Genomic DNA, 18,953 nt, shown 5'->3' with positions numbered 1-18,953 from the left:
GGGCGGCCGAGGCGTGCGGGCCGCTAGCGCTCCCCGAGGCGGCGGCTCCGGCGGGCGACGGGGCGAGGCGCCGCCGGCCCCTCCTGCGGCGGCGGCAGCTCCGGCTCCGTGTCGGGGGCGCGGCGGTGGCAGCTCCGGCTCCGCGCTGCCTCCCCGCGGGCGGGTGTTATGGCCCCTTGGGGGAGCGCAGAGGGCTCCCCGGCTTGGAGGTCAGCGCAGCTCCTGCTCCTCGTCGTCTCCTGCTGCGGTAGGTACCGGGCAGTGACGCCGCCCGTCCGCCTCCGTCTCGCGGGCCGGGAGGCGGCCGCGGGGGAGGGGGAACAAAGCGGCCTTTCTCCCGGCCGGCCTCGGCGGGGTCTCTGTAGCCTCTCAGGACCGTCGCCAGGCCCGGCTGGTGTCCTCGTACTTCCCTTCTCCGCCCCCAGCCCCGTCTCCTTCGAGCTCGACTGCTCCAGAACTCGCTCCGGGGATTTTTGTTTGTTTTGTTTGGGTTTTTTTTTGTGTTGGTAATTTATTTGTTTATTATTTGTGGGGGTTGACGGAAATCTCCTCTGGGAAGTCCTTAAAACTGAGGCCGGGATTCTGGGATTTGGCCCAGCTGCCCTCGGCTTGCTCTCCCGCAGATGTGCGTTGCCGGGAACTCCGGAGTTGGCGCGGGGCCGCACAAACAAGCCAGCCCCAAATCCTCTGAGTCACGAGTAATCGCTGCCTGTGGATAATGGGGATGGATGCTTGGGAGATGTTCCACGTCCGGCCAGCACGAACGAGGCCTGGTGTCGGGGGCAGGGCGGCCTCTCCGGGCCGCGGGGTCGGGGGCTGGCGCTGGTGATGAGTGTGTGACACATCAGCACAGGCCTGGAAGACCTTCCAGGGACCTTTGCTTCTGCTCGGCCTGTCTGCAGTTCATACCCGAATAGGATTTCATCCCTGGGTGTAAACCCATCTTTAAACACAACTGCTAATGAAAAATATTTGTGTAGATTACTGAGATTGGTTTTTACAGTATGAAGGTGGCCCAGTAACACATGACAGATCAGAACACAGATACCTGACAAAGAGAGTCATCTCATGTTTTCTCAGGGAGTTGTGTTTGTTTTATGAAGTCGAGCATAGGTTGTGTCCGTGGGCCTCAAGCAGGAGAAGCCGCCTGTGGCACAGAGCTGGGCATGTGCCTTGCCCTGAGGAGGACAGCGACAAGGGGTCCTGCTTCAGCAGTTTCTGAAGTAGTTGCCTTTGCTCTAAACACGTGATTGAGCATATGAAATTGGAATCTCTTTCACTGTTAAGAAAAGCAAGCTCAAGTCTGGAACATCAATATATTTCAGATTTGTCTGTGCAAAGTGCTTTGTCCAGCACATACTTCTGCCGCAACAATCAGTCCAAACTCTAAAAGTATAGATGTACTACATAAACTTGTAGGAGCATTTCCTGTTTCATATTTACATGAGAAGAAAAGTAAGGAAGGCTTCTTCAAACAGAGCTACAACTATGCCAGTACCTGTAACCAAATAGTTATGCTGGTAAAGTGTAATTTTTGAGCAGCTGTATTTGCATGAACAAAGTGGGGTACTGACCAGTCTTTTGAATGCATGCTAAGTCAAGCAAAAGAGTTTCATGTCAAAAGGTAAACTACCAGCCCAACTGAAAAGGAGTTAGTTAATGGTGGAGCAGGAAGTGGTAGCAAAAATCTCAAGTTTGGATATATTAAGCTGTTTTTCTGTTTGCATACTTAATGTACTTGAGAAATTTCATTTCTGTGGAAAGGTTTTCTAACAAACTCAGTGTGCTGGTTTTATTATACTCATCACAAAATTGAAAATAAAAGTCAAAATTATAATTGTGATATTCCTCATCAGCCTGATCTAAGTAAAACATTTTGAATTGTGATACTGTAACTTATATGTTACTGTTAGCATTTCCCTTACAAAAACTTAAATCACAAGCATAATTTTTAGTTAGAGAAAAACCAACCTAATAAAATTCTTTCTGAATAACATTTTTCATAGACCTTTAATCAAGACTTTTAAAAGTTCAGCCAAGAAGGCTTCATAAGTTTCTTCTGCCTTTCTAAGAAACACGTCACCATCCGTTAATGCCACTGCCAGGAAGGAGAAGGTGCTTCTGATTTTGATCAGCATGCTGTGCCACTTCATCCCCATGAGGGATTAGTTTCCCTTAACAGTTTTTGTTACAAATGTCTGAAGTTCTGACCAGTTTCACTGCGCAAAGGAAAGGAACTTTCTCCTCCCCAGGCTATAGTATCTAAAACAGAAGCAAGCACTTAAATGTAGCCTTTTCTCTAGCTTTCATTTTGATTTCTCCCATTTATTTCTTTTGGGAGAAGGGAGTGAGACTCCTATTAAACCATTTTACCTTCCTGTACAACTGCTTTTAGCTCTTCCAAACTAAACTAATTTAATACTGACGTGAATTTGATCAAGACACTGCTGTCAGCATAGCTCTGGACTGTAATGTTGATCCTGAGCAGAGCCTTCCAGATACCATTATGTTAAGGCTTTGAATGCAGTAGGCAGTACCTAAGGTAAATGCATGCTTGGAAAAGCAATGGCGCATCACTTCGGTTGCCTTCCATTATGCAGTTACACAGTTAAAATATCTAGAATTTTCTGCTAATTAAAATACTAAATTCACCGAGGTTGTTATGTGGGCATTGAGCTCTCCAGAGAATGTTTCTCTGTTTCCCTGTAGTTGGTGAATTTTTCAAACCTTTCTTCTGATGATGACTATAATTATAAAAATTTGAGAAGGAGGAATACTGATGAGTGAAATATTGGAATAGCACCGACTAACAAGAATTACAGCTTGGTGGGGCGTTGGGCAACGGTATTTTTTGGTTTATATTTCCAGCCTTCCTGTTGGCTTGAGAGTTTTATATCCAAGAAATAATTGGTTTTATGTGTCTCTGTGTAATCCTGGCCTGGCTTTTACTGGGACAAATATTAAGACATTTCTGCTTATCTCAAAGGCCATAACAGTTATCTGAGTTTAAAACAGAACCATATGTTGTGCAAGTAATTTTTTTAGGGGAAAAAATGTTGTTTGAGAAATCAGTCCTGTTCTTGAGGGCAATATTTTTCAAACCAAAGTTCCATGATTGATCAACTGGAAATTAAGTAAATCTTGGAATTGTAGAATCATGTAGGTTAGAAAAGACCTTCAAGATCAGAGTCCAACCACAAACCCAGCACTGCCAAGTCCATTGTTAAACCATGTCCCTGAATGACACATCTATACATGTTTAAAGTACCTCCAGGGATGCTGATCTTACTTACTTTCTTGCTAAAACATGAGCTTAAGTTAGAGAACTGAATTTCTAATGTTACCATTTTGTTTGATTTTTATTTAACTCTTGATAGGATGACGGTTTATATCTTAATTGGTACTGTGATGCAGCACTTTCAGGACCAGTTTGTAAGGGATTCGTGTTCAGGGCAGAGGCTGAGTTATGAAAAGTCTCTGAGGTGGGATAATGCAAAAACTAGGACATGCCTTCCTTTGGAATGAAGTCTGGAAGCATGGGTATTTGGCTTTCAAATTTCTGGAAATTCGAACTTTATATAGTCTTAACTATACTTGTCACCCAGTTACATTAATTTGAATTTCTGTCCCATTGACCAGAAGGCTACAGAAAATTTCTTTAAAGTTTTGTACAGTTGGTAGCAGTCAGTGCAGTGGTACAGTAGGTGAATCTCCCTGCTTCTGACTTCCGGATGTAAATGTGTGTCAGAAGAAAAATATTTACAGTAGTAGGACAGGGACACTAAAAGAGTTCCAAGGTAGAAATAGCGGCAGGAGAGGTCAGTCTTAATTATCCTTATCTCCAGGTTTGTTTTGGTTTAGTGAATACTTTCGGGAGCACTAGTACCTGAGAAATACTAGTGGACATCAGAAAATTATTATTCCCTAAAATTGTGATTGAAACAGTGTTTTATGTTAGACTACTGAGACTGTGCAATGCAATGCTATTGATATTATTTTGTCCTGTTAAAGAAAAACACAGTACACTTATATAAGCTTTAAAACATTTAGTTTTGGATTAGACCCATTCCAGGTTTCTGTGGTACAGGTGTTGCTTGAAGTTAAAAAAAGGCTGTATATATAACTCATTCTTCATTCAGTTCTAAGGGAAGACAAGTAAAATTGTCGTAAAATTTCACTGGTCAGGACCCGAACTTTACTTGTGTGTCAGTTTGTTAATGATGGTGTGAGATGAGGAAGAATAAATAGTTCTTTGGGTTCATTCACCTTGTTTGAAATAATAGCCTGAATCATGTAAGCAAATAAAGTCTGCCAGCTGGTTTATTCAGTTTTCTAAAGAATTTGAACTCTAAGTCCAGAACAGACTGTCCTAAAGGAATTGCTTGACTTAATAAATTATTGTATCTTAAACTCCTGAATGTCAGTCTTTAGTGATGTTTTGTGATATACTGAACAGATATATTTTGCTAAGTTGGAAATTGTATTACTGGCAAAACCACTGCATTTAATTTATTAGAACAGTTTTGTAGTCCGTTAAGAGAACAAGTCCTAATTTTAACACTGTAGGAATTTATATTGTCTAATAAGTTAGTCGTATGTCAACTTGTCCAAGTATGTACATATTCAACTGACCAGAGCCAATATTGCATCTATAGTCAAAAGGTCTGTGAGGTTATGTGAACAATATTTAAAGTGACATTCATTTGAGGGGAGAAGAAAAAAATCCATAGCCTAAACAATCTCATAGCAAAAAGTTTGAAAATTGAATATAAGGTAGTTAGTGTGATTGTTATTATGCACTAAATGAGAACACAGTCAGCCAGAGGAAGAGCAGAGGTGTACTTGTAACCAGAATCATGACAGAAGCCATCTGACTCCATTCCTGTCATCAGAGCAAAGCATGTGATTAGCCTGGCTTTTTCATCTGTTTCTGTCATTGCTAGGAGAGGAAGAGCTCTACTGCATTAGTGTTGGAAGGACCCTACAGGTGAATCTCTTTTGATTCCTTCACTTCAGTCACTCCTGGTTTAATATCAAATAGATGTTAACTGTATCAATATTATTTTCAACTAAGCACTAAATATTTATCATTTGTTACTTGGTCTGGCTAAAACTTGCAATTATCAGTCTTGTGGTTTGTTAAGAGATCTCAAATTTTTAAACTTCAGGCCTTTGGTATGTTAGGTACATTCCTTCACATGTTATGTACCTCTTACCAGGTCCCTCAAGTTTCCCAGGGTGTAGGCATTATTTCCATACTTATTAAGTATAATTCACTAATTTCCTTACAGGTTTTTAAAAAATTCATGAGTACTGTTTGTACTGTGTAAATAATGTAGTTTTGCTTTCTTAGATGTCTCGTCATTTTCTAGTTTTAGTGTTCCATTTATACTGTCCCAGATAGTTAATAATTATGTTAAAATACTGGGACAGCTGAGATATCTAGCTAGGCAGTAATTGAGAGAGTGTGATTTGTTGACAGCCTGGGATGTTTTTAGCTTGTATGCATTTCAGAATTACTAGCTGTGGAATTTTTGCAGTACCAGTTATTACTTGAGGTGTCTGTTGGTCGGCAAAATTCAGCTTCCATAATTTACATGGTTTTAAGAAAACACTGGGTACCAGTGCATTGGATGCTATAAAATTTGGTTGTAGATTTGAGTTCCTGTGTTTATCCCCTCAGTAGAAATAAATGCTCCAAGTAATTTATAGCAGGCTGTATGATACCATGCTCTGAAGAATTGTGTTGTTCTGACTACCTTATTTTTTTGTTTCCTTCACTTGATTTTTTGCTGCAGTTGTTACTTCACTGAGGCTTCATTATGCAAAGCTTTACAATTGCTTTGAAATATATAGTATTGATTATTGTGAATATCTAAGTTAAAACTACTAAATTCAGCAAAATTGACTGAACAGTGCAAACACTTCAAAAAAGTAAGTTGTGGTTCAGACTTGTTTCTCTGAACAGATGCTTTAAATTTGGATATACTATAACTTTGTCTAATAACATTGTTATTATAACATTATAACATTGTTATCATCATGGTGGTGTCTTCTTATCAAGGCTTGCACATTTAGTAGCTAGTTACTAGGATTTTTTTTTCCTGCTATTCTATTTGACACTGAATTTTAAGTTATGAGGGAATTTCTATATATCTTTCTCAGCTATTTTGTGAGGAGCAACTTTTTGGAGCTAGTCAGGAAGTTAGCAAGCAAAAATAAGAGCCTTCCCAAAATTAAGAAAGCTTACGAGTAGAGCATGTTTTGAAGGGGGGAAGGGAGCCACAGGAAACCATTTGGTTTAGTACCTTGAGTTGTCATAAGATGGTCTCTCACTTAAGCATCTTGTGAGTTTTAGTACTTATAGGACTTTCCCAGATATATTTAGTTAGTTGTGGAATTTTTTGTTGTGTGAGAAACCTGAACTTGCTCACGCTTAGTAAATTATAAATGCCACAAAGCAATGAAAGTGAACTAGTTGTGTTTCTCTGTGAGTGGAAAGTACATTTGAACTATGTATTGGGATGGGAACTGCATGCTTCACCCAACTGATTGTGTCTAATTCATGACTACCCTTTGCTCAACCTCAGAGATGTTTCCTCTGCTAAGTGGAAGCCCCTGGGACTGACTGGGTAACTAGAGCAGACATTCAAAGTCAGTTGTAGCCATAAAACAGTAGAGTGATTCTCTAACAAGCAGTGTGAGCACACTTAGGCATGTGGTGGAAGTCTACAATGAAGTTGCTTGTATTTAAAAGTTAAGAAAAAATTAGTCTGCTAGAGGCTCCTGTAACTTGGTTTTATTACTCCAGCTTTGTATGCACGTTTTGGGAGATACAGATAAGTCCCTCTGAAAGCACAGAAGGATTGTGAGAATAGTCCTTTCATGGAAAACATAAGATTTTCCTTTAATTTATATCTAGTGTTACTAGAAATAAGTTTGTTCTAGTCAATTATGTCTCTTAAAAATTTAATGATCCTACTCATTTAATGAGCTGCTCCTTTAGAAAGAACTCTTCAATAAATGAAGGTAAGCAGTTTAGAACAGAAAAATGAAGTCTTGTTTGATGTGCCTCGTAGTGGGAAGGCATGCACTTATATTCATATGCTCTGACTTCTAGATTTTAGCTGTACATGAATTTTCATAAGACTTTGCCTAATGCCTTTTTTCCTATGCTTCACAAAGAGTATTACAATCCAGTGAATTAGTATACCCTGGTAGGGTGTTTTCCTTCTATGAAATTGTATGGAGTATCTCAAGTAAAAGCTTCCATTAAGGATACTGTAGTAAGTGGGACTGAGTAATGAATACATCACATGCAGTAAACAAATGCATATATATATATGTGCTTCTCTTATCACATAGTTTTAAGTGGAGGCTTTAACCTCCCATTTCTTTTTTTTCCTGCACATAGAGTTCAACAGAGTAATTTTCAAACAGAAATTTATTCTTGAGTGCTAATTATTGTGCTTTTTTGTTTGTAATATTGTTGTATTTACTTCAGCCTGCTCTTGATATTACTAAAGAATTACATTTTTCCATTTGCTCTCTTCTAAAGAAGTGCTCAGGGAGAGTGTGCAGGGATTTAACTCAAAATGTGTGTTTAAACCATATGGAAGTATTTGTAACTGGACTTGAGAGAATAAATGTTTCATTTTTTCCAGTTTATAATTTTTAAAAGTACGGAGAAAGAACATATGTCCTTTCCATGATCTAAACATCAATTAAAATAATCTGAGAGAGATGCCTACTCTTAAGTCAGGAAGATGAATGACATCAGACACATGACTCTTGATCACAGCAACTTGCAGCTGGAAGCACTGACAGGGATGGATTTGGGTGACTGTGTAATTAGAAGAAATAGCTTCCCTTGTCAGGGCACCTCCCATTTGTCATGTTTCCTATCTAAAGGTACTGAACGAGCAGCCAGTTCCATGGCTAAAGTTCAGCTAGTGTCTGTGGTTGGAGAGATTCACGAAGACCGGAGAGCTGTGGTGGCAAGGGAGGGAAAGCTTGGAACGTCTTGTTAAGGCATGTTCACAGCTAAAGGTGGCAGAACTGTTCTTCAGAGTGGAATAGGAGGCCAAGATGTCTGCAAGAGCAGCTGTTTTTTAAGAAGTTGTGCAAGTAGAAGGGAGGAAAGGAACCAGCCTTTTATTTTGAGGGTGTTATGGTAGCTGAGTGAGCCACCATAATCAGTCTAAGAGGTTACTCTTACGGGCAGGCAAGAGAAGGGGTTTGAATGCAGGAAGAGCTTGGAAATTGCTTGAGATCTTGATCTCTGGCCTTCCAAGTATTCTCAGGCAGAGGGATGCTACAGGAACATTAGATTCCTGCATTTGACCTGTATTTTAGCAAATAAGTGAATAAACAAATAGAGATCTTTGAACATTTTGTAATTCAGCAAATGGTTTTCATCAATGTTTTAAACATCCTTTTTTGCAGTCCCTTTTCTGGCTGATAACTGGCATTTGGCATTTCTGCACTCCAGCAGCTTTACTGCCGGATGTGCCTGGGAGCTGAATGTTTGTGGAGTCCAGTTACTAATGACCTACCTCCCTGTTGTTGCTGATCCAGCTAATGCTGTTTCCAGTGCCTCTTGTCTAGTTCATCTCACTTCAATTCCAGATTTCAAGTTACCTGTTGCATCTGTCATCTATGCACACTGTAACAAAGCCTCAGTGGTATCACAGGTCTCATGTAAATGACAGTCCAGTATACCGCAGCTGAGTGATAATGTTACTAACCTCTTTTAAAGTCCGCAATAGTAGCTTTCTGGTTTTCTTCATCGTGGAAATGTAGGACAGTACACAGGCCTTTTGCCTTTACACTGTAGATGAGTAAGGCTTGGGAGAAGAGCTGTACCTTTATCCTCTTGCCTTAGTGAGGAGCACAGTCCACCTTCCCCACTGTCAGTTGGAATTGCAAAGCTTGTGTGTGGTGCTGTAGTGGGCTGACCCTGACTGAACACCAGGACCCACCAAAGTCACTCTTTAACTCCGTTCTGCAACTGGACAGGGGAGAGGAAGTATAACAAAGGGTTCATGGGTTGAGATAAGGTCCTTGAGAGAGATCACTCACCAAATACTGTCATAGACAAAACAGACTCGAGTTAGAGATGTTAATTGAATTTAACAAAATCAAAGCAGTAAAATGAGAAGTAAAAACAGACCTTTCTCATCTCTACCTCCTCCCCACCAGTGATAAAAGGGACACAGAGAATGGGGGTTAGGTCCAGTCATCACAGTTCATCTCTGCCGCTGTTCAGGGAGGGGAGTCCTTCCCCTGCTCTAGTGTGGGGTCCCTTGCATGGGAGACAGTTCTCCATGAGCTTCTCTGGTGTGAGTCCTTCCCATGGGCAGCAGTTCTCTGTGAACTGCTACATCATGGGCCATTCTTCCTTGGGATGCAGTCCTTAAAATCCAGCTTGGATTCCTCACAGGGTCACAAGTCATAGCAGGAAACCTCCAGTGTGAGCTTCTCTCTCCATGGGGTTGCAGATACCTGCCAGGAGCCTGCTCCAGCACAGGCCTCCCATGGTGTCACAGCCTCCTCTCAACATCTGCCTGCTCTGGTGTGGGTCTCCTCCACAGGTGCAGGTAGGTCTCTGCATCCCTGTGGTCCTCCATGGGCTGCAGGGGCACAGCTGCCTCACCGTGGGCTGGCTGCACCATGGGCTGCAGAGGAATCTCAGCTCTAGTGCCTGGAGCACCTTCTCCCCCTCCTTCTCCACTCATCTTGGTGTCTCCAAACCTGTTCCTTTCACATATTCTCACTCTGCTCTTCTCTGGCCGCAGTTACATCTGCACAGCAACTTTTTTTTTCTTCTTGTGTAAGTTATCACAGAGGCTTTGCCACCATTTCTGATGGGCTCGGCCTTGGCCTGCAGCACATCTGCCTTGGAGCTGGCTGGCACTGTCTCTCTTGGACATGGTGGAAGCTTCCAGCAGCTTCTCGCAGAAAGCCACTCCTGTAACCCCCCTGCTACCAAAACCTGGCCATGCAAACACAATATAGGTGCCTTTAGGGTCCATGAGGAGTTTTCCTGGAATAAGAGATCCTGTTTTCTAACTATGTAGATCAGGAGGAGCAGCAGTGCAACTGTCGTATGCAGTGATGACATCCTTCAAGTCAGATCTGCCCAGAGAGTAATGTTAAGGTCATAGTTGAGGAGTTGAGAGACATCCCACACTCATAACTAACAAAGTTTTATCAGTGCTTGATTTTGAATTAGTATCTTGAAATGAAAGTTTTTGAATTAGTATCTTGAAATACTCAGCTGTACATCAGTCTTAAAATGTTAAATAAAAGCATGGAAGCCAGGAATATGTATGTGAGAATTAAGTTAATCGGTCTATGTTTGACTTTTTTTCCACTAGTTTTCTGAAACTGTCCACATTTTGCAGCTTTACAAAGGAGGTCTGAGATAGCAGTTTAAAGTGTTGGTCATGAAGGGATTCAGCATAAAATGCAAAAGCTGTCAGGAATGACTGATGATTAAAATAAGGCTGAATTTAAATTTTTCATCTGAGATCTTGCTTACTGACCCTACACCGCATTTGGGAGCCAATAAAGTGCTCAAAGAACCTAATTTGAAATAAACATGCACAGTTTCTCAGGCATGTGTGTTGCTCAACTAAAATGATCACATCAAATGATTTTTTTTTCGAGGGAGATGAGTTAGTGTGATGAGAAAGAGGTCTGAACTAGCTTTAAACTTGAATTGTTGAATATGTTGTATAAATTACTGCTATAAACATAAGGATCATGGTGTTAGATTCTTACTAAGCAACTCCTTCATGCCTTTACTGAAATATATTGTACTTTGATGTATTTTTGAAGTGTCTTGATGATATTTTAATTTATTCAGACAGGTAATCAGGGTTTGGTTTGCGGTTTATGGGATTCCATTGTCCTGGGAGTACTTTTCTCCCTATATCTGGAAGCCTGCTCTTAAACAGGAAGGATGTGTACTTAAATTAGCAATATACCTCATTATATAAAGGCAGATAAATAGGGATTTGAACATGTAGGCACTATGTCTGACATTGATCTTGTGCTTGTCCCCATGCTGTGTCACATTTTTTGCTATTTTAAAATTCAGTGCCTCCCTTTAAAAAGGCTGTAGGAGCAAGTGCTGAATTTTGTTATCAGGTTGGCTTTTAATAGAGTGAAATGTATGTAAAATGAAAGTATTTTTTTACCCTTTATTTTACAGCTGAATTAGTACATTGAAGCCTCATGTACCTGTTTTCCTCTTCTGGCTATATTCCCTAAAGAGGAAAGCTATTGGAGTGTTAGAACCTTTTAGAAGCAGAATGAAGTATCACCTGTTGTAGCATGATCCATGATTAATTTAAAAACCCCAAAACACTCATTAGCGATACCTATACAGTGGTGAGGACAAAGGCTGACAGAAATGCCATCTGTACTGTTGCTTTTAGCCACAGCAAGCCTAACCAGGGGACTGAACCAACTAAAATACTTTGGGTGAATACACAAATCTCTTGAGAAATCATGTTCTCTTGGTGCCCTAACAGTGATAATGGTGTATGTAAAAGTTGCCATGTAATGTCAGTGCTGAGCCTCTGAGTACTTCTGCAGGTGATCCAGAAGGGAAAAGCAAGTAAATAGTCAAGGGGCTAACAATAATTGTGAAGTATAAAAAGTGTAAGAATTTGCAAGTATGCTGTTTTCACAATATCTGCTTTATTACAAATAAGCCTTGTTCTTCACTTTTGTAATCTATATCAACTGGAAAGTACTCCCTAATTTTAGAAAGTTGTATATGTATCTACCATCAGTAACAGATGAGGAATGGAAAAATCTGGTACCATGAAATGTTCCAGATTTCCTTTATACTTCTTTCCCAGAACTGAACCTCTTCTAGAGATACCCTCTTTGTTTCTCAAATAGCTAACACAGAGCAAAGCCAATGCCCTTAAACTGTGACTTACTATTATTATTCATTAGACAAAGTTAGCAGTAAGGAATTGTAAGGGATGTAATCTGCTTTCATCAATGCACAAGTGTAACAGTGCTTTTCATGTACATTGAAAAGAAGCTACATCCAAAAGAATACAACTGCCTATCAAGTTTAGTAAATGGTATTAACATAAGAAAATAGTATCTTTTTCACTTAGCTCTTTTCCCAAAGCATTCTTCATCCCTTTCTTCAAAAAAAGTTTTTTTTTTCATACACAGGTTGAATCTGAGTGTCCAAATAAATGGCTGTTGTTTCTTTCCCTACTTGGCTGTTAACGTCACATGGGATCTCTCTTTATAAAAGAGCACATATGTACCTAGTAGTGACTTGCTGGTATTGGGCTTTCTTCTTAAAAATAGGCTTATTCCAAAAGTGTACTATAAACCTAACTTCCATCTGAATATACTGTGCTCCAAGATGTGATATGGTTGGTAGCAAACCTTCAATAAATATTTTCGTATTAATATATTCTTTTCATAGTCTCCTAAAAGCTCTTTATTATCTGAGATTTAATTATTAAGATAGACAAATACTGAGAGTATTCCTGTAAAGTATGTTGAGCAATGTAGAAGCTGAAGCACAGAAAATAAGTAGCTGTTTCATGGTTGTGCATGCATAGAGTTTGTTACTCCACATTTCTGGTCCTGTACTGATTCTGTGTGAGTGAAGTGGGGAGTCTTGGTTTGGCATAATTTAAGATAGAGTCAGTGTGGGAAAAGGCAGGCTTATTAAAGGGATGTGAGGCAACAGGAGCGTGACTTAATGATCTGAACTCCTCTTCAGAGAAGTCTCAATTCGCAGTGTAGGCAGATTAGTCTGGCCCTCAGAGGGAAGATAGAGAATGAAGAGTTGTCCTAAATTATTTAAATGCAAACAGCATCCTTCTGGGAAATACCCAGTTGCTGAGTTTTTGTTGTGGAACTGGAAATAGGCTACTTTCAGAGCATCGTCTGTTCTACTTTATTTAAAACTCCAGCTCCTCTCCTTGTCTGGTTTTACAGATGTTACTACCAACTGATTTCCTCTCATCTGCTCGTTAGAAACACAGTCTATTGTATATTTCAGCTGTTGTTTAAGTGAGTGGATGCAGAGTGCTTTAAGAGGTTTAGTGATGATCTGCTGCTGCAGATTAATTAATTAATTAATTAAAGCTCTAATTAAAGAGCTCCTTCAGATCAGATACATTTTATTGGAAGCAGAGGTAGAACATTTTTTATCATGGATTACTGTATTCTGTGTGGAATCTCTTACACTTAGTAACAAATTTACAATGAAACCTCTGTCAGAATACAAATAGAAATGTAAGGTTTTTTCCTTTAAATTTTTATTAACTGGATTTTTGGTACTGTTACTCTTTTGCCAAATGTAGAAATAGTCCAAAGTGTTTGGAAGTTGTGGGGAGCGTGCAGATGTGCACAGCTGAGTGATTCACAGGAAGCGAAGCTTGAATTGATAGTTGGATTGCTGGGTAACAGTGAATATGTTCAAATTAAACAACTGAAGTGGCTTTTGGAGGATGAGGTTGTGAGCTGGATGGACAAAGGAACGGGCAGTTACTATGTAACTTGACCTTCAGTCATCTGGTGTTCATTGGAATGATTCTTGTCAGGGATTTCCACAGAGAGAGTAAAAAAATTTTTTTATATTATCCCATATATTTTAATAAGGTTTTTCTAGGAAGCTGGAATGCAGAAAGAAAGTTGTTTAAAACTTTCCTTACAAAGTTAATGACTCATGTAAACAAGCAGTGAGAGTGTTTTTTGATCAAGAAAAGCATAGATCAGAAGAACTTGTGTCAAAGAGATGAGGTGTACTAGGTGTAGGGATAGCATACTGGAAGGTAATTATAAATATGAATGTAAGGGTAAATGGTGATAAGGATTTTGGAAATACCTGTTAGATGGCATTATCTTGTCCAAGGTGTTCATTCCTCTTGCTGTGTTTAAACCTCTCTTCCTATTTGTGCTTTTGTCATTGGAAAAAATGTCCTAGAGCTAATGCGCGTTTGTATGTGTGTGTACACGTTTACTCATGGCCACCTGCTTTTCCCTCCCTGGGGAACTGGTGCTTTAGTAAGGTTTTTCAGAGCACTGCAGTGTGAGGCTCTTCGTGTTTTCTTAGTGCACATCCCAGGGGCGCAAGTTTCTTTGAACCTCCTTTCCTAGTTCTGCTGGTGGGACTGGCATGCGGGTGAGTCTGAGAACAGGAGTGTTGGAAATGGGCAGCCTCATGCTGGCTGTGTTGAAGCTGAGGAAGATGGTATGGTTCCAAGTATGGCTGTGTTTCAGTGAAAGGAGGAAGCTTATTTCTTTGTCATTCATCTCCATAGGCCTTTTTTATTAAGGGGAAGTGAGTGGGGCAATTTACACCTCTGTAAATGTGCCTATTTCAACTACCTAACTTCCTGGAAATCTCTTTGCTCTTTTGAATTGCAGTGAAATTACATCTAAAACATGAAGGTTCAGAGTGCAATGAGACACCAGATCTGTGTTGATTTGACCCTGAGATAAACATGTATCATGAATTTTATAGATGTTTCCAATTCCTTGCAAAGCACTTTGATAGAAATTATGGTTCTGCTGCCCAGGACGACACAGATGTGGTTGACAGTCAGAAAGAAATATCTGTGCATATTTAAGAAGGAAAGCTGTATGTAGTTCAAATTTTATGTTACGTAAAAAAATGAGAGAAAGATTCTTGAATGCTTAGAGCTACTGTAGTACAATAAAATTTGGGATTTTGTGACCCATAAAATGTGACACTTTCTCTTACTGACTACTGTGAATAGGCGCAGAAAATGCTTTTTAGGGTCATACAAACAAGCCTTCATTTGTAAACTATGGCATCTATGAGTAATTGTGATCCTTTAGCTTCTGTGACAAATACTTGCTTTGTAAAAAGCCAAAACCAGAATCCATATAGCAAATTACTTGTGTGCTTACTTTAACAATTTAAAGTTTTCCAGGGGTAATGTGTATCTCTTAGGGATGTAGTTTGATAGCAAGGAAATTACATAGTTAAGTGTTTTGAAACAGACTTTGTTGCGTTCTCTTCGACCAATGTTACCTGTACTATAGCTGTCTTGAGGCTGTGTTGTACTCTTCTGAATTGCAGCTGCCTTAGCTGCCTATCTAGTCAAATGTTTATCTAGCTCTACAGAAAGGATTTTATTTGTCTTTATTTTGCAATCATGGAATCATTGTCCTACACTCATGTTTGTAGTCCCTGATAATAGAAGATTGTGTTTATCTTTTCTAACTACTGGGAACCCTCATGGCAAGATGCTGTAATACCCTACAGTCCTGTGCAATATGAGAAGTAGTATTCTGGCTGTCAGAAATGCATTTGTTTCCAGTGCATATAAAGGTGGTAATGTAAATTGTCCTTATCTTACAATTACTGTACTAAAACTGTTTTCACATAAGCTCTCCTGTCTCTGTTACTGCTTCCAGGACAGTGTAATTCAGGCTTTCCAAATGCTTATGAAAGCCTTTCCTTTTGGTGTTCAAATTTTGCACTTTTTTCTCAGTGAATTAGGGGAGAGAGGGAAGAGTGAAGCACAATGAGGAGATAGTTGTTAGCACAGGATAGCTGTATGTCAGAGTTGCGTTTCACTTGGTTTTAGTCTCCTGTTGTTCTGCTGTGTTTCTTTAGTACTGATAGCCTTATCACTTACTAACATGACTCAAGCCTAGCCATTCTTTCCTTTGGGCTTCGCACCACCTGGGTAGTTCTGTCCATGGGAGACACAAAGGCATCATATGTGCCACCTGTCTCTGCTGTGCTTCCTGTAAAGCACTGCCATTTGATTATGTTTTGGAATGTGGTGGGCTGGGATTTCCAGTTGTTTTATGTATCGTGCATTTTTATTGTATTTTCCTTTATCTGATAAAAATGTATCATACCCAGTTTTTACGCAGCAGTTAGTTCTGTGGGCAAGAGTTGTTTTTTCTTGTTCATACAGTTCCTGACACAATAAAGCTATAATAATGAGAAAAGCTTATTTGTGCAGTTATGGGGCAAGAAGCATGGCAGTATTATGTTACTGTATCATGAGCAAACTAACAAAGACTCCAAACTTACCACAAATTTATTTTGAAAATTTATTTCTAAGATACTCTGTGGTGTTTGAAATAAAACAGAGGTACTCATGCTAGTGTGTGAGGTACAGCACCAGCATTCTTCTTGCAGGACAAGAATCACAGGATTTATAGCAGATAACACGGAAGGGAAGGGGGATAAAAAAGCTCTCCTTTTCAAAGAGAAAGAGAGAATTTTGGTCTTAGCGATATGCACTTATTTGTCTATTGGTTTTTAAATTATATAAATAAATACAGACGGCTTCTAGACTTTTTTAAAATATCCGTGAGACTCTTTGGAGTTTCCCGTTTAGAATCAATGACTTTAATCAATGCATCAGCTGTAGTGGAGTTTTCGCAAAGAAGAATATTGATCTTGCATAAAACACTGGAGAGAAAATAGGTTTTACTAAATTATAAATTTTATTGGATATTTCCCTTATCATTTGTTTGCTTTGATGAATCAAATTTGTTTGAACAAGAGAATCTAAAAATATGAAGGCTGCCAAGCACAGAATTCTTTCATGGGTGCTGAGTGTACCCATGCAAGTATATGTGCACGCATGTTAATATCACAAGTATGCTTTAGCATTTTCACGATCTGATTCTTACTTAAAGAAGTTACTAATCTGAGTAAAATCAGTTTCATGTCTTGCAGGCAATCTGTCTTCTATTCATGTCTGTCTTCTATGACTTGTAGCGATTCACACTACGTTTTGAGGAATGCAGTATGTTACAACCAGCAAGTTAAAGCAAGTTTATGTCTTACTCTTCCTAAGTCCTGGGGATATTTAATAAACAGCACAGTTTAGGCAAGTCTAGAAAATCAGTATAGCTAATTAATAGCCTTTCCTATCATAGCAATTGAAATTTCCCAGTTGACAACAGTAGAGCATGAACTCTGTCAATTCAATGTCTTTTCAGTAGTGAGAATAGAAGCATCTACGTGTTGTGGTTGCCTTGAAACTTGGTGACGTCTCCACTTCTGTCTGCTGTAACTAGAGTAGATCAAATAGCTCATAATAAATAATGAAATTAATTTTGCACAAGGTTGTTTGTATGAGATTAACAAAAAGTATTGTTTCACAGATGTTGAAGGGACAGGCAAAAAAAGTGGGTTGCCTTAGGAGCTCTTTCCTCCTTTGGCTGTGCTTTTCATTGTGTTGTTGCAATCCTTGTAAAAGCGTGCAGGGTTACACTATGCAAGGTTATTTCTACGCTTTAATTAGTTCAGTGAAGCATTAACAAGGAACCAAGACTATGTCTTGTGTTACTGGAAGGTAGCTGGGCAGACAGCATGACATTTGGGTTAAGTTCAGTTTCAGTGTGAATAGGTGCGTGGGGTCTAAAAATTCCGGTTACCAGACTGTGCATAAACAAGTCTGCACAAGTCTTTGCAAGGTCTGTAGTTTCTGTGAACTTTTTTCATACATTACAGGAAACAAGTTTTTCTTGGGAACTCTACAGTGTTTTTTAATTCTATCAGAAAGAAAGCAAAACACATTAAAGAGTGTAAAAAGTTGCCAAAATCAAAGTTTTATTTCTAGTAATAAGTAACAAGAAGGAAAGAAAACATAGTTTTATCTTTCAAATGAGGATATTTTTCCTAGATGCAATAAACATGCAGTGCTTTTATGATTTTCATATTTGATATATATGCAAAAAGTGCTGTAAATATACTGTTGCTTCACCGCCCTTCCCAGTAAACTGTTTGCTTTCAAGTCACTTATGTCACTACAGTGAATGCAGCTGGGATGTGTTGCAGTTAATTCTAATTTATTGTTGTCACTGTCATAAAGATGGAATTGAAGCTCAGCAGCTCTATACCGCTGACTCCAGTATTCCCTGGTTTGCACAGGCCAATGTTCCAAAACGAATATAGCAGATCTGAAAATTACTGTTTCATTTCTCAATCCCCTACTTTTGCTTCAGACAGAACCATGAAATTTCCTCCTTGATCTCTGTCTGGATTGTGACGTCTTAGCCCATCTGCTGAATAAAGACTTCAAATAAATAGATGCTGTAACTTTATTTTATGAATCCAGTGAGCTTTCTGGGTTTTGAAACCATTATTCTCTGTATGTATCTTAGGCTTTTATTGGTTTATTGGCACATGAGATGTAGGCTCACTAATAAAGGTGCAGCAGTAGAGCAGTGTTTTCCTTCTTTTCAAAAACCCTCGTGATTCTCCCCCACCCTCCAATATCAAGTACTCCTACACTATTTCAGTCTTTTTTGGAAAAAACAAATCAGTTGTAAATCTGAGTCATACTGTAATCTGGAACCAGAAGCTTGGATGTTTTGCGGGTTCCTGGTGGAGATTCATGGAGTAATAGCAGATTATATTTTTATTCTTCAAGCTTATAATAGGTTTATGATGGTTGCAGTTATTATTTATGAATAATGATTTAATTTCTTCTGTTAACACTTTTTCAAGGTGGCACAGACCCAAATCATGAGAGGAAAAGAGGATAACCAGCAGTATTATATTTTAAGAATATATGACCTGATGAAGCCATGCTGTTACCATCTAACTTGTGATAGTTATGAAATCTTCTGATTGTAGATGGTTAGGGGTTTTTGATTATAATTTTTTAAAATATAACATATCAGCTCTATGTAGACTGTTGTGTACTAACATTTGTTCCTGTACTTAAAAAGAATTAAGATGAGAAATAATTGAGCATGATGCAAAAACAAAACCAATTTTTTTACTGCAACAGTGATTTAAAGAAACCAGTAGGTAAAAGTATGAAGCATGTGAAGAGTATGAATCAAATTTGCAATGCTCTTCCCTCTACTTTATAAGCAGTGTGCAGCCCACACATCAAAATTTTCCCCTAGTCTGGCACTTCTCAAATGTGACGTAGTTTGAGATTCTGAAATGG

The 18,953-nt window shown here is 39.2% G+C and overlaps 1 protein-coding gene across 1 annotated transcript in view; it reads left to right on the top strand.

The window, feature by feature from the left end:
• The first annotated feature begins 58 nt into the window (after positions 1 to 58).
• LRP12 (LDL receptor related protein 12) overlaps positions 59 to 18,953 on the top strand; it is a 51,929-nt gene continuing 33,034 nt past the window's right edge. Inside the window, exon 1 of the mRNA XM_042035914.1 lies at positions 59 to 247. Coding sequence (XP_041891848.1) covers positions 169 to 247 — 79 coding nt within the window. The 5' untranslated portion in view covers positions 59 to 168. The remainder of the gene's footprint in view (positions 248 to 18,953) is intronic.

This window comes from Corvus kubaryi, unplaced genomic scaffold (genome assembly GCF_017639235.1).
Source record: "Corvus kubaryi isolate FWS band 111438036 unplaced genomic scaffold, C.kubaryi_AGA036_p1.0 37385, whole genome shotgun sequence".
NCBI lineage: Eukaryota > Metazoa > Chordata > Aves > Passeriformes > Corvidae > Corvus > Corvus kubaryi.
Note: the sequence above shows the minus strand (reverse complement) of the source record. Positions and strands in the feature narration are given on the sequence as shown.